Raw genomic sequence first — 17,786 nt, forward strand, 5'->3', positions numbered from 1 at the left:
TAACTGCAAAGTTTTCTTATGCCAAATAATGAGTTATGAAAAATATTTTGTCCATTTTTTCCAGTGCAAAAAACGTTCAGGAGCCAGGAATTAGGAACTCTATTTTTTATTTCCTCATCTGAAATTGCTTTCAAATAAGTAAATGAATTATGAAATTTCAGTTTTGGGTCAACTCATAGACTTTACACTTTATCATGTCAATTTGGATTTGGTGGCCCACGTTTCCCCATAGTTTTTCAAAATCCAAAAAAAAAACAAATTTCTTGAAACAGTCAGAACTGTGGAAATTCATGTATTTAAAAATTAAAGAAAAAAGCCTTATGATGCCTTAAAAATGTAGAAATATTTTCCAGTTACTTATTTTCTTTTTATCTTTCATAATAAAAAAGTAATGAAGCAAAGAAAAGTGGCCCATGATACCCCACTCTCCCTTACATTTTGTTGGTTTTTTTTTAATATTGTACACATCTCACAACTTTGGCTTTTTAATGCATGGATATTATTAAAATAGAAAAATATACCGTCAACTGGGCAACATGCAACATTTTTCAACTTCAATGGCTTCTAAAATCTTAATGCCTACAGATAATCATACCTCTTGTACATCAAAAGTTTTAAGGTTGATGAGACACCAAACTGACGTAGTCAGAAAAATTATTGGTTTCACCAGTTATTTTTAAATTTTTAAAAACATACGATTTTCACCCTACTTAGAAAAAGGGGTAAATTGCAACAAACGATGTTATTAATGAAAAATCAAATGTAAACGTTTGAAAATTTATATTTTTTGATACATTGAGATGTCATAACGCATAAAGCACCAATTGCAGTAATTTTTGGTTTTGTTCGAACTAAATTTTACTTTTTTTTCTGTCAAAAATGTTTTTAAGAATAAAGTGTTAATCTGCTGCATACATTTAGGGGTAAAAAATACTACAAAATATTCTACTAGCTCAGCGGTCGGCAACCTTTTGAGACAGAAGAGCCAAAAATTGCAAATAAAGGAAATTCCCAAGTTTGAAAGAGCCGCACTTTATTTTATCCATTCTACAAATAATGGTGATCGCTAAGATACATTGCATCCTGATGAGAACTCAGTTTCATTATCCTTTTCACATCGCCACAGATTTCCGTTGTTTTATTGGCAAACGGAAGCGATTTTCTTTCTTCTGAATCAATACATTTTCAAAACGAGTACAGTTTAGTAACGTTAAATTATGAAGATTTGACACAGTAACCTGATAAATTTATCATTTCAAACTTTGGTGCAATTCTTTCCAGACACCTATTCCCATATAAAAAAATAAACTTTCGATGTGTTCTGTTGAAATATTAAAAAGATGAAAATTTTATATCATAAAAATGCATACTATAAGAGGTAAATCAATTTAAAAAAAAAAACTAAACGAGGGTTTGTCGCTTTTACTTTTTTCTTCAAATTCTACAAATATGCTTAATTTTTTTATTGGTTTGAACATCCGTTAAAAGCCAATGAGGTTCATTTGTTTGTTATGCGCATAAAACTATCATTTCAAGTAGATAAATATTTCCGGGCCTTAGAATAAATAAACCAACAAATTTTAATTCATGAATGCTCATTTAACGGTTTGAAAAAAATAAGTCAAAATTTGACAAAATTTAACGATCGGTCGCGAGATGTAGTCAGATAATACGGATATAAAATTTCTTTTAATTTATTTTTTATTACAAACATTCCGATTCAGGTTTTAAGTTCTCATTTTGATTTCTGGTAAAATAAAAAAAAGGTTTCAATATTTATATTTTTAGATAACAAAAATTTAAGTTTAAATTCTCAATTCTGTTTATTTGTTTTTCGACCGGAGATAATTTATAGGTTATGTTCGGCTTTCGGTCTTTCGGTCAAGATTTTACAACACTTTTTATGTGCTCTTCATCCAACGTTTCGAATATTTATTTATTCTTTTTCAAGGAACTAAAAATAAAGCATAAAGCATAAAACATATTTCTTGTGAAACGAAAAAATGTTCACTTACTCGAACATTCGTGCTATAGTCCGAAATAGATGCGCTCCTAAAGCGTTCATCAATCGTCGGTTTCTGGCTATAAAATTTGAATTTGAAAATGGTTCAGCTCAGAAGTGAGGAGGATAGCGTGTAACTTACGTGCCCAATACTATAATCTGGCCTGGGCGGCGGCGCCTAATCCGTATTCCGAATGACGTCCCGAAGCAACACTTTATCCACTCGACTCACAGTTTGTTATTGTTGTTTGGGTTTCTTCTTCATAGCCAGAAACCGGCGCCGATGAGTGCTTGTGAGCTATCTGGGAGAGTGTGTGGAACACTCCGCCGTAGGAGATCGCTCTTCCGTCCGTGTCGCTCTGTATATTGACGGTATTCGGAGTGCTTTGGATATAGCACATTTCGAGTACCTCTAGATGCCGGCGGTGCTTGTTGGAGCTGTCGAGAACGGTGGCTTTTTCAAAGTCGAACATGTGTCCCTGGTCGAAGCAATGTTCAACAACGGCCGATTGTCGTAGCTCTCTGATGGCTGGGTCTGATGCTGTGGACCCTGAGGCGATGATTCGGTTTAATTTGGTGACGTCACATTTATGCTTGGACATTCTAGTACGAAGTTTGTAGCTAGTTTGCCCAACATAAACTTTTGAGCATGTCTCGTTACGGTCGGATGCGCCTGCGCATGGGATATTGTAGACCACATTGGAACGATCGATCGGTTGTATCGGGTCCTTAACCACAGGCAGTAGGCTGCGTATCGTATGTTGTTGCGTGGTGCCGATGCGTACTTGCGGATAGTCCGTTTTCAGTGAGCGAACTATGTTCGCAGTTAGGCCGTCGATGTTCAATATGGATCGGTAATGTTGTGTGGGTGTGTCTTGTGTGTTTTGGCTGGTGGTGTCGGTTTCGTTCGCTTTCTGCACTAATCTATTAATTAACGTTGTTGGGTAATCGTTTAATTTCAAATTTTCATGAATCAACCTGAGTGCGGCGTCGGGGGAAACGTTTGTCGAAAAGGTTTTCACACGTTTTATGAAATTCAGAGCCGTGTTGATTTTGAGCCGTGTGTTATGAGCTGATCTGAAGTTTAAAAAGCGACCCGACGAAATTGCTTTTCGATACCACTCGGTTTTTATTGATTGGTCTGCGTGTCTGATCAGTATCAAATCCAAGTACGGGAGGCGATGATCTGACTCTATCTCGACAGTAAATTGGATTTTCGGGTGGTATTCCAATTTACTGTCGAGATAGAGTCAGATCATCGCCTCCCGTACTTGGATTTGATACTGATCAGACACGCAGACCAATCAATAAAAACCGAGTGGTATCGAAAAGCAATTTCGTCGGGTCGCTTTTTAAACTTCAGATCAGCTCATAACACACGGCTCAAAATCAACACGGCTCTGAATTTCATAAAACGTGTGAAAACCTTTTCGACAAACGTTTCCCCCGACGCCGCACTCAGGTTGATTCATGAAAATTTGAAATTAAACGATTACCCAACAACGTTAATTAATAGATTAGTGCAGAAAGCGAACGAAACCGACACCACCAGCCAAAACACACAAGACACACCCACACAACATTACCGATCCATATTGAACATCGACGGCCTAACTGCGAACATAGTTCGCTCACTGAAAACGGACTATCCGCAAGTACGCATCGGCACCACGCAACAACATACGATACGCAGCCTACTGCCTGTGGTTAAGGACCCGATACAACCGATCGATCGTTCCAATGTGGTCTACAATATCCCATGCGCAGGCGCATCCGACCGTAACGAGACATGCTCAAAAGTTTATGTTGGGCAAACTAGCTACAAACTTCGTACTAGAATGTCCAAGCATAAATGTGACGTCACCAAATTAAACCGAATCATCGCCTCAGGGTCCACAGCATCAGACCCAGCCATCAGAGAGCTACGACAATCGGCCGTTGTTGAACATTGCTTCGACCAGGGACACATGTTCGACTTTGAAAAAGCCACCGTTCTCGACAGCTCCAACAAGCACCGCCGGCATCTAGAGGTACTCGAAATGTGCTATATCCAAAGCACTCCGAATACCGTCAATATACAGAGCGACACGGACGGAAGAGCGATCTCCTACGGCGGAGTGTTCCACACACTCTCCCAGATAGCTCACAAGCACTCATCGGCGCCGGTTTCTGGCTATGAAGAAGAAACCCAAACAACAATAACAAACTGTGAGTCGAGTGGATAAAGTGTTGCTTCGGGACGTCATTCGGAATACGGATTAGGCGCCGCCGCCCAGGCCAGATTATAGTATTGGGCACGTAAGTTACACGCTATCCTCCTCACTTCTGAGCTGAACCATTTTCAAATTCAAATTTTATAGCCAGAAACCGACGATTGATGAACGCTTTAGGAGCGCATCTATTTCGGACTATAGCACGAATGTTCGAGTAAGTGAACATTTTTTCGTTTCACAAGAAATATGTTTTATGCTTTATGCTTTATTTTTAGTTCCTTGAAAAAGAATAAATAAATATTCGAAACGTTGGATGAAGAGCACATAAAAAGTGTTGTAAAATCTTGACCGAAAGACCGAAAGCCGAACATAACCTATCAATTCTGTTTGAAATCGTAATCCTTTCAATTTGTTTCCTCTCCATACTAACGAAATCTTGAAAAGAATGTCTAAACCAATGCTCAAAACTGTTGACATTCTTAGATGAAAGTGAAATAATTTTCCTTTCAATGTCTACGTTTCACGTTTCCATCATTGCGCCCGATTGGGGCTTGATTAGTCAAAATAGCCATCTTTGACTGACTGTCGAAAAAAAGTCACTTCAATTTCTTACTGGTGAATGTGAACTTTTGAAAAACTCCGTCATCTAAATTCGGAGATCATGATAAAGTTGAAATTGCAAACAACGCATGATTTTTTTTTGAGATTTTAACGCCTGGGCGTTTTTATCCACAAACATTGCATGACGGGGATCTCCACTGGTTTTCTTCCAGGTCATAGTCTATCAAGAAATTTTAAAGCCGACCAATTAAAATCATCGTTTTTAGAGGCATTTTATCATTCAGACAAGCCTTACCGTGCTGGGGAAGGGTAGTCACGTTAAATTGATTTCGCATTCGTCCAAACGGCATTGCTAAGAGTCCGGAAGAGAAAATTTTTGGTTGTCTGTTAGTATAGAAAGTGTCACGTCCTGTGACCTTTTACCTTCACTAGGTCAACGACCTTTTAACTTGGAGGTGATATCAGACTTGACCTTATCTGGTCAGGAGGAACAGCTAAAGAAACGACTGTTTGCTAGGACTTCAAATATACAACTAAACTTTATTTGGACTTAGGTAGTAAACTTGGGGCTACTTGCTATAATTCAATTCTCTCCTCCCAGAAAGCACATCCAATCATAAAAAATCCAATTGACATGACTGAATATTTGTTGACTGTCACGACTTTGTGGATTGAATGACTGTGGAGCGAATGACGAAAGAAAAAAATGTTTTCACTGTCATTGTGAAGTTCGTCTATGCTAATATGATTTTATTTCATCGTCTTTTGAAACACGTGGGGATGAAATTTATTTTCTCTCATTCATGCCCTACTGCGGTCAAGGAATATGATTTCTTCGAGCTCTGAGTCCAAACCCCTGAGTCTCCAAACAAAACAATTTCAAATATTTCAAACAGTCATTAAAATTTTTTTTTAAATACTTCAATTCTTGACAGATTTCAGTGTATTTTACAGTGATTTTTTGAATCATCAATGGGGTCCAATGAAAGTTTTGATAGCTATCTCGGATCTTCGTGTACAATATTAAATCTTACATAATAATAGACATCTAACTTTGGCTTTGCTTTGCTGTACTTCATTTTTCAACGAACCGATTTTTGAAACTCAAATTTTAGTTTTTTGACGTTATTCTGATCATAACTTCATAGAACAAACCAAAATTTTGATAAAGACCCAGAAATCTAAAACAACTTTTAAAACAGTCATGACGTTTTAAAAATAATTGCAGAAACATGATAAAGAAATTAAGTTTAGAATAAAAAAGGATGTAAAAGTTATAAGAAGATATATTAAAGTTTATGGAAGAAAATGCTTCTTTTTTTGAAAAAGAACATTGAGAGAGGGAATTCAATATTTGAAAAATTAAAAAACAAAAAGTTTTAAGACAGAAATTTTTAAGCACATAACAATTATTATCAGTATGAAAATCATCATCTGATGTTCATATTTGATCAGAACGGTGGTAAAGCAAATTTATTTTTAAAATATTCAATTCAAGAAAAACAAACTCAATTTCATAATCTCAACAGTGAGGATTTTATTTGACGATTAAAAAATGCTCAATTTTTATCCGATTAAATCAGAACAACAAAGAAAACAAATTCAACGGGAAACTTCCCAGACCACCGAAGAAAAATTTTTCCAAGCTTTGCTGGATCAGACTTAATCAGAATCAAACTTGTATGAAGAACGTTAACTGATTTCTAAATCTCACCTTGGTTGCAAACTGACAAGATGCTGTTAATTTGTTCTATAGATGTTTTTTTTTTGTTTCTTTTTTTATCCTGTAAAATATTATCTGAACTGAAGGAAAACATATGTTGCGTCCGTTTACTCCAGAAAATTTCGAAGATTTTCAAAATTTTCACACATTGAGCTAAAGAGCCGCAGTTATACATCCAAAGAGCCGCATGCGGCTCGCGAGCTGCAGGTTGCTGACCTATGTACTAGCTTAATTCATGAAAATAAATCTTAGGATGGATAAAATTTTAATGTTAAAAAACGCATAATGCAAATCAATCATATCGCAGCATACGGAAACGCGATTTATTAGGTTAAGTTCTGATTTGAATTTTGTTGCATTTTGCCCCAGACAGGTAACTGTATTATAAAAATATTTATTTAAAAAAAAATTTAGTCATTGTCCGAAAAATATTTTTACACCAACAGTGTTGGTATGGCATAACGAGAGCAATATAAAGTTTGAAGGTGATATCATTAAGCCAATCCGTCATACTGGGTAAAGTATTTAACGGCATCGAAAAATGTAAAAATATGTCCATCTATTACTCGATTTTTTTAATTTTTTTATGAGAATCAAAAACTTTTAAAACTTTTTCACGATGTTGAAAACTATGTCATCATCAATCTGTTATCATTCAATGATAACTTTATTACATTATATTGAAATAAAATTTGAATGATCGTTGTGGTATTCAAATTTTGCACCTAACCCTGCTTTTGCATGTTACCCCGTTTGACGGTATTCAACAATTGAAACTGTTCTTTTTTTACCATGGACCTAATGAATAATAAAAATTTCAAAATCATGAGTGTTTTGAATTTCGATTTGAAAATTTTTCTATTCCTAAATACTTAAAAACTTGGAAATTACAAAAAAACTTAAAAAAATTTTTTTATTGAAAATTTTGTTTATAGTTGAAATTTTAAAGCTATGAAGTTTATTTCAATTCTAGTTTTTTTTTGTAATTTTTGGTAGTAATTTAGGTAGTTTTGTATGCATATTCAAATATGTTGTCTTTTGGATGAGTTCACAATTTCATTTAAATGATTGTTTTAAGTTCGAAACATGATAAATGGTTTAAATATTTTTTTCCTGATTTCCAATTCATTTGAAATTTTTGAGGATGTAAAATATGAAATTATTTGAAAATGCTATTATTCTTTTCATTAAATTGAACGGTTTTAAAATTTTAAAATAGGAATATTTTACTTTTCTTGTTTCTCAATTCACTTTCCAAGAAGAAGTTTTCAAAACTGAATCGTTGAGTTATCGCAATTTTTGATTTTCGGAATGTCACAAAACCTTATTTCATTCCTTCAATGAGCCCCAGTTTCAAATTACATTTAAATTCATAAATTCTCAATTTATGTTCCTATATAATATTGAAAATTGTATTTTATTTTTTTTTCTTATGTTATTACAACTTTAAAATTTTAAATCTTGTATCAAGACTTTAGTTTCCCTTTTTTTGAATCTTGATCACTTTATTAATTCAAAATTTTTTAAACATTTCCTTTTTTTTTTGGTTTTTGTCCTCCCATTTTTATTTCAATTTTTCTATAATCAATAAACATTGAGATTTTCATTTTAAAAATCTGGGTTTCAAATGTAGGGAAGAGTGGGATATCTAGCGCCATTTTTTTTATTGGTCCATTACTTAATTATTGTATTAAATAAAATTAAAAAGATTGATTGTATGCTTTTTCTACGTTTCTAATGTATCATTTGGCAATTTAATTTATTCTAAAAAAAGTCTGTTTCGCCGATTTCTGAATGTTTAAAACCAGTATTTTTTATATTTTTAAAAACTGTGGGATGACAAAATTTTTCCTATGACATTTTTTCTTGGAAAATACATACATAAAGAATTGTAAAAAAAATGTGACACTAGAAGTATCTCATTATTCAGGTTAATTTTTTTTAATGTGATTAGTTTTTCAAGTAATGTTTATAACTCTAGATAATATTCAAGTCCTAGAAGTTTCCACTTTTTTAAGCTTTAAAAAAATGAGACATCAAGGCTTCAAGGCTTAATTTGAAAGAAAAATTGTGATGAAATGAATCGAATGTTAAACAATAAAAGTAAAATATTAAGTTAGGGGTTTGAATCACTTCCAATCTGTGTTTTGTACTTCAAATCAATAAAATACATAATGTTAAACAAATAACCAATAAAATATATTTCCAGCTGAATTTTCCTGACCCTGAAGATTAAGTAGATACAAGTTATTTAATCGACGAAAAATATCTTAATTATATATTTCATGATAAATCCTGTTGAAAATAATTAAATTTAAATTGAAATTTTTCAAAAAACGCAATGTTCAAAATTAATTCAGATCTTATTTCATGATAATAGTTTTCATCGGTTTTGTGTTATTTTCAACAGTTTTTAATTTTAATTTCAAATCTGGATTCTGCATTTTGAACCATTTGAACCTCACCGGAGACGAACCAGCCCGAGGCTGAAAGTCTCTATAATAAAGAAAAAAAAATTTGAACCTGAATAAAATTCGTAATTTGAAATGGATTCATGAATCTAAATTACAAACAAAAATTCTCAAAAACTATGAACCAAAAAGGTATTTTTTGAAAACAGATTCCTTAACCAGAAATCTCTTATTTGTACTTTGAATCTTCCTTTGATTTTCTAAATGATTTTTTTTCTCAAGTTATTTAGTGGTAATTCGACTAGTGAATCTTATTGAAAATTCCAAATAATGATACTCTGATATTTCAATACTTAGGAACTTTTTTAGTTTTGTTTCTGCATAAGAATCAAAAGTGAAAATTTGAAGTCCAAATTTTAAAAATGGTTTGTAATTTTGAATATTTTCTTTTAATATTTCGGAATGATGAGTTTTGAACATGGAGTCTAATTATAGTTTCAAATGCAAAAACCAAGATTCGAATCAAGATGTTGTTCCTTTGATGAACTGAATTGAAAATCAAGCATAATAAACTGGATGCCGATTCCACAATCCGATCACAGGCAACAAATGTTGAATTTTATTTAAAAAAAATTGGAACCAGAACAGAACCAGTAATTATTCAAAACTAAACTAACTTGATATTTTTCCACTCTTCCCCGGGCAGGGCAAATCAAGGCTATTTTATTTTAAACCTTGCCAAATCCGGGCATTCGATTTCGAAGTTTACAACTCAAAATCTGGGCAATATACACGTTAATTCGAGAATTCTTCATTTAAAGTTAAGAAGAAAAAAACTCGAATTTTTTTTTCATCGAAACACATCAGCCAGTTTATTAGGATAAAATTTGCTCAACAATTAGTATTGGACACAAAATACATCATTATGACCACGCAGTTAAAATTTTTCTTTAATTTTGCTAATAAAGTGATAACATTCGAGCAAAATTCGAGAAATCTGGCAACCTTGGTGAGTTTAATCATATTGAAAATTCGATATTCGGAACTAAATACTGTATCGAAAATTCATGCTCCAGCTCCTTTTGCGAATAACTTTTTTCAAAATTTGGTTAATAACTTAAAATTTTAGGTTAAGAGAAGAACATTTTGCTTGCCATTTTAGGACCCTCATGGAGGAAGGGGATTAACCCCTTAACCCCCCCCCCCCCTCCCCCGTTCCTACGGCCATGACCTCAGGTAATCTGATTACAGAATTTAATGTTTTTCAATGCTCATCACATTGTTTTTGTTCAACTTTCTTTTTATTGTTTTTTTTATTTCAATGTAAATTTTTTGCTCTTTACTATTTATAAGACTTTATCCCAATTACTTGGGCCGTCTTGAAAATCGAGGATATCTTTCTTTTTTTTTTGTTTCTAGAAAATTGATAAATTTGTCAAAACTGTTCGAGAGAGTTCACCAAGACGCATGTATTTTTAGCGAGAATCCGAAACATTTGCAACGAACTACCTCTTCACTCGAATATGCCTACCCTGCGTCCTGGAAATTGTTGTTTATGCTATAATTCAAAACATAATCTTGTTATCAGCTAGTGAGCTGTTCTGACTATGGTCGCTAGTAATCATTCAGATCACTCATAGTTGCGAATCTATTGTGAAAGGATCGGTGCTCGATTGAAACGAAAATTTAAAGACCATGGAAAAATTTATTAAATTTTACGTACTCTTCCATGGCTACGTTCTAGCTATCTTGGCAATAATAATGTCAATCAGTATTGTGACGTTATATGACTTGGAGTTCCATATGTATTCATTTTTGGATTTATCCTATTGTAAGCTAATGAGTTAAAAATGAAAAAGTTTGATTCGTTTTTTTAACAATAAAATGGATTCGAATTTTCAGATACGCAAATAGAGTGGATGGGGGACTGGATTTGGCTGATTAGTTTCATGTGGCTGGCTACAGGAATAAGCTTTTTCTATGGAATAATCTACGTAAGAGTGAAAATCATAAATGAGAATTCTACAGTGATACACAAATTTCCTTATCATTGCAGAAGGATAAACGAGCGCTCTTCCCCTACATCATAACCTATGGGATTCACATGTTCATTATTGTGCTTCGCGAAGTACTGATCGAGTCGGACACGTTTTTTGCGGTTGATGCCTACATTTTAGCCGATTGTGTTTGTAAGAACGATAGCTTCGTGTAACAATTCCAAGAAGAAGCTGACTCACTTGTTTACAATTGTTTCAACTAAATTTACAGATGCCACTGTCCATATTTGCATAACCATGGAAGTGTTGACGAAATTTTTCAACGAGGAAAATTCCCGCTGGGAGGGTACCGGATTTGGACTTCGGCAAACCCATCAGAACGCATCGGATGGCAAGGATGTGGAAAATCCCGGATGCCAGGAGCAGCAGCAACAATCGAACGGATCGGAAATTACGAGCCACCAGAATGGAAGTGCCGTTTACAATCCTACAACTGTTGATGTTTTGTAATAAAAGTTATATTGAATTTTCAAATGTGGAGTTGAATAGGATTCATTTTGAAAGTAATGTCCCGTGGTTGAAATTATAAAAATCAGTTTGGCTGAGATTAGAAAAATCAATTGCACAGTGCCAGTCTTAGAGACACAAAATGGAAACATCTAACTACGCATCAGTTTAGGTTTAAGTTGTGACTCAATTAAACAATGCTCAATTTTGAACGCTGAAAACTTAAATCAAGCTCAAGCAACAATTAAGAAAACTCATAAGTTTTATAAGCTTGTGGTAATGTTTTATGAAGGGACAATAACGCATTTGATGTCGTATAGTGTATTTCGAAAAAAATCACTTCAAGATAGCCTCAAAACTTCTAATAAACACTTTTGAAAACTTTTTCGAATAAATACAACACAGAAATTCAACGCTTCTTAGCAAAGCAACAAAATGTGATGTCTTGTAAATTTCCTTCCCTTGTCCCCATTAGTCTCTTCTTGTATTTAGATCCGCTAAATTAACTGAAAACATCCTTCTTAATGCATTTAGTTTGAACATTTTAGATAAATCTAATGACGAAGTTATAAAGTAACGGTACCAGACGTCCTTTTTAGAAGAAGAAACAGTACTTTTTAACCACTTTTCCAAAGGTCCTACATTTGGCTTAGAATGTGAATGTCCTACTTTTTCATGTTAACATGTTTGCTACAATGATATTTTGCTTTATTTAACTAACGAAAATATTGAAGTATAAAAATCATATGTGAAGCAGAGTTATTAGTTTTGGGTTTTAAAATCATTAATTTTCTCTCGAGAACCCCGATGAAACATTTGCAATTTAGATTCCGGTACCAAACACACTTGCAGTGGGATGAAGTGCATTAAACTCTTATCGTTTCTGTAAATAAAATAAACTCAGTAAGATGTATAGGGATGAGATGAAGGATATGCAGAAAATAAATCAAATTTAATTAAAAATAAAATAAAATAATAATTGTGTTCCGCAACACTGAAGATGAATTTCTTACAGAAAGGCATAACGAACGGTCAGTTGGGGATATCATTAATTAAGAGTCCAAGACCCCACTTTATATATACCAATTGACTCAGCTCGATGAGTTACGATGATGTCCGTGAATTTGTATGTTCCATTGAAACGTTCTTACCACATTAACTCCTATTCTAGGTTTCACGATTTTGATGAATTTAGTATCAAAAAATTGATTTTTTTTCCTGTAGGTCATATCTCAAAATAAAAAAAAAAACAAAATTGTTTAAAAATTTTCTATTCCACACGCAGCGAAAAGATTTTTTATTTGAAAGGAAAGTGCAGCGAAAACAAAGGAAAATTTCCTTTGATTTTGGGATAAATAAAAATTTCTTTGTTTCAAATGTATTTTCGTTTGTTTCAAAGAATTTTTCTTTTAAAAAATCTTTGATTCAAAATATTGATACTTTGAAACAAAAAACAGCTTCTTTTGATTCAAAGTTGCTTTCTTTTGCCACAAGGTAATTTAATTTAGATTTAAAAGCATTTATTTATTGAACCATTTTCTATTTATTCCAATTGGAAGCATTATTTTCTGTTGTTTTGAAATTCTTATTAGGATTTTCAAATAATAAAAAGAAAGGATTTCAAATTTAAAATTTATTTTTATTCACAAATAAATGAAACACTGGGCAACTCACTGGTTCACTTCAATCGAATCATCCGGTTTAAATTTTCGTGGACCTGTTCGCTGGATTGGAGCGGTGTCACCTCGGTTGAGGCATCCAGGGACTTGGAAAACCATCTATCGGCCGTGGTCCTGTAAAATTTCAAGCACTTATTGAAAATCTTCAATATTCATTCTTTAATTAACATAAACTTACCATACTTTATCCTGAATCCTCCTAACTAAGCTAACTCTGATCCACATTTTCACTCGACCAGCCAAACCGTTTTAAATTCTTCTCACTCAATGCAAAAAACCTTCTAAGTTTGAAGTTTTTATTTTAAGAAATTATTCCTTTGCATTGAATACATTTTTTTTGGATGAAAGAAAATTTACTTTGTTTCCAAATAAAAATGCAATTGAACAAATGTCTTTTGGATCAAAGAATTTGTTTAAAATCAAAGTCCAAAATTATTCGATTCAAAAAATTAATTCTTTCTTTCAAAAATTATTTATTTGAAACAAAACCATAATTACTTGATTCAAAGAAAACAGGAGATTGAATCGAAAAAATGAATTTTTTGAATCAAAGTCAGTTTTGTTTTGTTTCAAAATCCAAGTTTTCTCTGCGTGCATAGAACATATCATGCTTACGTTGGCTCCAAAAAAGGTAGCCATTTGCTCAGCAGCAGTAGCCAGCAATCGCTAAATTAATTACAGAGGCGATCGAAAATTTGACAAAAAGTTCACAAACAGCAGAGAATCGATCCCACGCCATCTAGCATGAAAGTTTAGGAGGTTAACCCCTTGACCACTAGTGCGCGTCGAGAAATGAGGCTCTCAAACTTGAACAGTTTGAAATATTTGGATTATAAATGAACTCGTTGAATATCAGTTCGCTTATCCTCCAAAAAACGTACTGGCCACCTTTTTTATATTGATTTTAGTCATTTTTGCTATCGATTTTCTTTAATCATAATTTTTTTTATAGATCAATGATATATAATTCAGAAATAAGGAATCCATTATTGTGTTATTTATTTCCAAAGATAATTGACTCTCTGTAAGAAAGCCTCCAATCCACTGATAAGTGTATTAAATCGGGTTTTTTTTTATTTTGGCAACACTATGCAAATCAAACAAAACAAAGCCAGTCATTGATCTATTCTTATGAGTGTAAGACGTGTCTGAGTGAATCTCTGAATTGAGATTCATAAGAATCGTAAAATGTCGACAAGATGTTTCAAAGATGTTTCAAAGATGTTTAGTTAATTGATTAAATACATTCATCAAACGCTTATTCTGAACATGAAGAAAAAATGAAATAATTACACTGGGTGACAGCCAAAAAATAGTCTGGGGTTTCTCAGCTGATTTAGACTAATTTTTGTGTCCTGAGTTAGAATATCACATTGATTTTGCTGTATCAGGTCATCTTTTTGAGATACAACCATATAGCTATATACGCTTCAATATACTAGTAATAGGGGTTTTGACCTGATTGAACAAAACCATGGTCATTTTCGGACTCAGGGCGTCAATATTAGTCTAATTCAGTTGGAAAACCCTGGACTATTTTCAAAAAATCTTTTTTTGTTACTCAGTGTTATCAATTATACAATTTTTCGCATGTTTTACTCTTAGTGATCAAAAAACGTCAATTCAACGTAAATGGCCAGGCCATGCGAACGGGGGTGGGAGGGAAGTTGGTGGGGTGGTTGGGGGATGTATTTGTAAATTTTCATCGTGGTATCGGAAGATTACTTGATCTTATAAGGGTTAACAAGCAAATCAGAAATTCATTTAACCTCCGGCAAAATTTAATCTTAAATAACCCTAGACTTGAGATAATTCATTTTACGACACTATATGACGTTAACGAATTGAAACGTATTTCTGAATGTATTTGTAATTTATATTAGATTGTATTAGATATATAGATTTGTAATTTAATTTACCTTTTGTATTAAAACTCTGAACTTGACATACAAAAACCTTACCTTGTCTTAGGAATGGGTTTCTATTAAGAAGTGTAACTTAACAAGAACAAAATTTGAAAAGAATCATTTTAACTTTAAAATAAGGTTGCCAGAATTTAGCACGTATCTGCTCCAGACAAATCCGGGCAAGTTTTAATAAAAACATGGTAAAATCCGGGAACTTGATTTCAATTAAGACGAACAAAATCCGGACAATATCCGGCAAATAAATTGATCTAAGAAAATAAAATGACAAAAGTAACAACCCAGAAAATACTCAACAAAAATCGAGAAAAATAAATGAAAAATAATTATTTTTCAATCAAAAACTCATCGACAGATTTTAAATCGTATTTCAGTCTTCCAAAAAAAACTTTCATGACAATTTTCATAAAACTTGCACTAAAAATTTCGTTTTGAAGGCTTGAATAAAATAAAATTATAACACAGTTTGTTTTTATATTGTTTGATTTACCATATTAACAGAATAAATCCCGGCATTTTTGAATGAAATCCGGTCAACCAGGATAAATATAAATTTAACGAATTTTTAAGACAAACGTTTTTGATTTTAGAAATATTTTTGATGAGTTGGTCTATGTTTTTCATTTCCCAATATTAGGTGTTCTAAAACATAAACCTTTGTTTTTTTCCTAATCAAAAATTCACATTTTATACTGCAGCGAAATTTTTCAATCTACCCTTCAATTGAAAATGGTAAATCAAGATGAATTATAAATAACAATTATTATCATTTTCCTAACAATGAATCATGGTTAAATTTTTTCCTGATTTGACTTTTTTTTTAAGAATTCAAATTTATTTCTGAACCTGTGTTTTGTGGTTATTTATTTCAAATTTTAAAACTAGACTGCTAAGAAATTATTTCGAGGCAAATTTGTAGATCAGAATAAGAAGCATCATTTAGAAAAATTTATCAATGACTTAGCGAAAATATCATTGATTTGAAACTTTCATTATGGTTTGATTTGGAAGTTTTGATTTATTTTATCAGCAAAATTTATTATTTTTTGAGTGATAAATTATGAGTATAAAAATGATGTTAGAAATCCATTGCCTTATTTGTTGTGTATTTTTGAGTTTTTTTTTATTACTTTTAGCTAAATTTTAATTTCAAACCACACCCCGCCCCATGGACGGGTCCTTCGCACGGGCCTGGTTAAAGGTAAAGGGTGATTTGGTCAAAATTTGGCCAATTTCAACTTGACGTATTTCTTTCAATTTTGCATTTCAAAAACCTGAACACCCCTCATTTTGAAGGTGTGTGTGTGTGTAGAATGTTGTTCCTATTTTGATTTTGGAATTCACTCTTCAGTTGTCAAAATGCCGTCCAAGGAAGAAGAGCAGCGAATCAAAATTAAGTTCACGCATCGCGAAAATCCGAGCTACTCGCACGCAAAGCTGGCAGAATCGCTAAAAGTTGCCAAATCAACTGTTACAAATGTAATTAAAGTGTTTGGGGAACGTTTGTCGACAGCCAGGAAGTCTGGATCGAGGGGGAATCGAAAATCGGAAGCCGCTGAGACGACAAAGAGAGTTGCCGGTAGTTTCAAGCGAAACCCTAACCTCTCTCTCCGAGATGCCTCAAATAAGCTGGGTGTATCGTCTACAACCGTGCATCGAGCCAAAAAACGAGCCGGACTATCGACTTACAAGAAGGTAGTGACTTCCAATCGCGATGATAAACAAAATACGACGGCCAAAGCGCGATCCCGGAGGCTGTACACGACGATGCTGACGAAGTTTGACTGCGTGGTAATGGACGACGAAACCTACGTCAAAGCCGACTACAAGCAGCTTTCGGGACAGGAGTTTTATACGGCCAAAGGAAGGGGAAAGGTAGCAGATATTACAGAGAACAGACGTACAAGCATTTCCAACGACCATTTGGAACCAATTTTCGTTTTTTGGCTGGGCCACCAGATGTCTCCAAACACGCCAAAGAGAACTGTCAAAACCAAACTAAGAAAAAAAACAAAATTTTGGTCAGTTTTGAACAGGTCGTATGAACTGTTTTTCATGTTTCGAGAAAATCGTTGTTGAAGTTTCGTAACACTTTCGTCACGTTGCATAATAGAAACATATTTTAAAAGTTAATCGCTATTCCCTTCAAACTAGGAGTATTAAATTATAAACAATGGGATGCAAAAGTGATATTTACTTGGAAATAATCCGCTTCGAGATGTCTAGAATCAGTTCTGATGGGTTAGACTGATCGTCAAGAATGTTCCCAATTGGCTGTGTAAATTCAATTCGTCCTCTGACCGTTCAAGAAGTGCATAAACTTAACTGTTCGTTATTTTGACTGTCTCAGTAGTGCAAAAATAACGGAAGTGGATTTCTATCCTTCCCAGTCAAAAACAACTCTTATTGCATTTCACTAGCGACAAATTTAACCCGTCTATTTTAGAGCGGTATTATTTTATTTATTATTAAGTTCATATGCGATTACGCCTTTTCGTAAACTGAGCTCATGGAAATTTGATCTGTAACTGTAACGGAGCAATAGATGGCACTGTTTCAAGTCAATTTTCAACGTATTTTTTAGGTGTCAGCATTTGAAATTTTACACACTTTTTTGAAGATTTTTTGTTCGAGTTTGTACGTCTGTTTTCTGAGCAGATATTTTCAAGCACATGAAACTGTCAAAGTTCGCGAAGAAATATCTGGTTTGGCAAGCCATCTGTACCTGTGGCTTGAAAAGCAGCATTCTCATAGCTTCCGGGACTGTC

General features: G+C 33.4%; 3 protein-coding genes across 8 annotated transcripts in view; 2 read left to right on the forward strand and 1 right to left on the reverse strand.

Moving 5' to 3' along the window:
• Positions 1 to 17,786, forward strand: part of LOC129750963 (opsin, ultraviolet-sensitive) — a 422,334-nt gene that overhangs the window by 29,382 nt on the left and 375,166 nt on the right. The gene's annotated exons all lie outside the window — the stretch shown is intronic.
• LOC129750966 (carbonic anhydrase 7-like) overlaps positions 1 to 17,786 on the reverse strand; it is a 94,956-nt gene that overhangs the window by 27,815 nt on the left and 49,355 nt on the right. The window lies entirely within an intron of this gene.
• On the forward strand, positions 10,535 to 11,441 carry LOC129750969 (uncharacterized). Its single transcript, XM_055746198.1, has 4 exons — positions 10,535 to 10,741; positions 10,813 to 10,904; positions 10,967 to 11,099; positions 11,179 to 11,441. The coding sequence occupies exons 1-4, from the start codon at positions 10,606 to 10,608 to the stop codon at positions 11,415 to 11,417; spliced, it is 600 nt and encodes a 199-aa protein (XP_055602173.1). The 5' UTR covers positions 10,535 to 10,605; the 3' UTR covers positions 11,418 to 11,441.

This window comes from Uranotaenia lowii, chromosome 3 (genome assembly GCF_029784155.1).
Source record: "Uranotaenia lowii strain MFRU-FL chromosome 3, ASM2978415v1, whole genome shotgun sequence".
NCBI lineage: Eukaryota > Metazoa > Arthropoda > Insecta > Diptera > Culicidae > Uranotaenia > Uranotaenia lowii.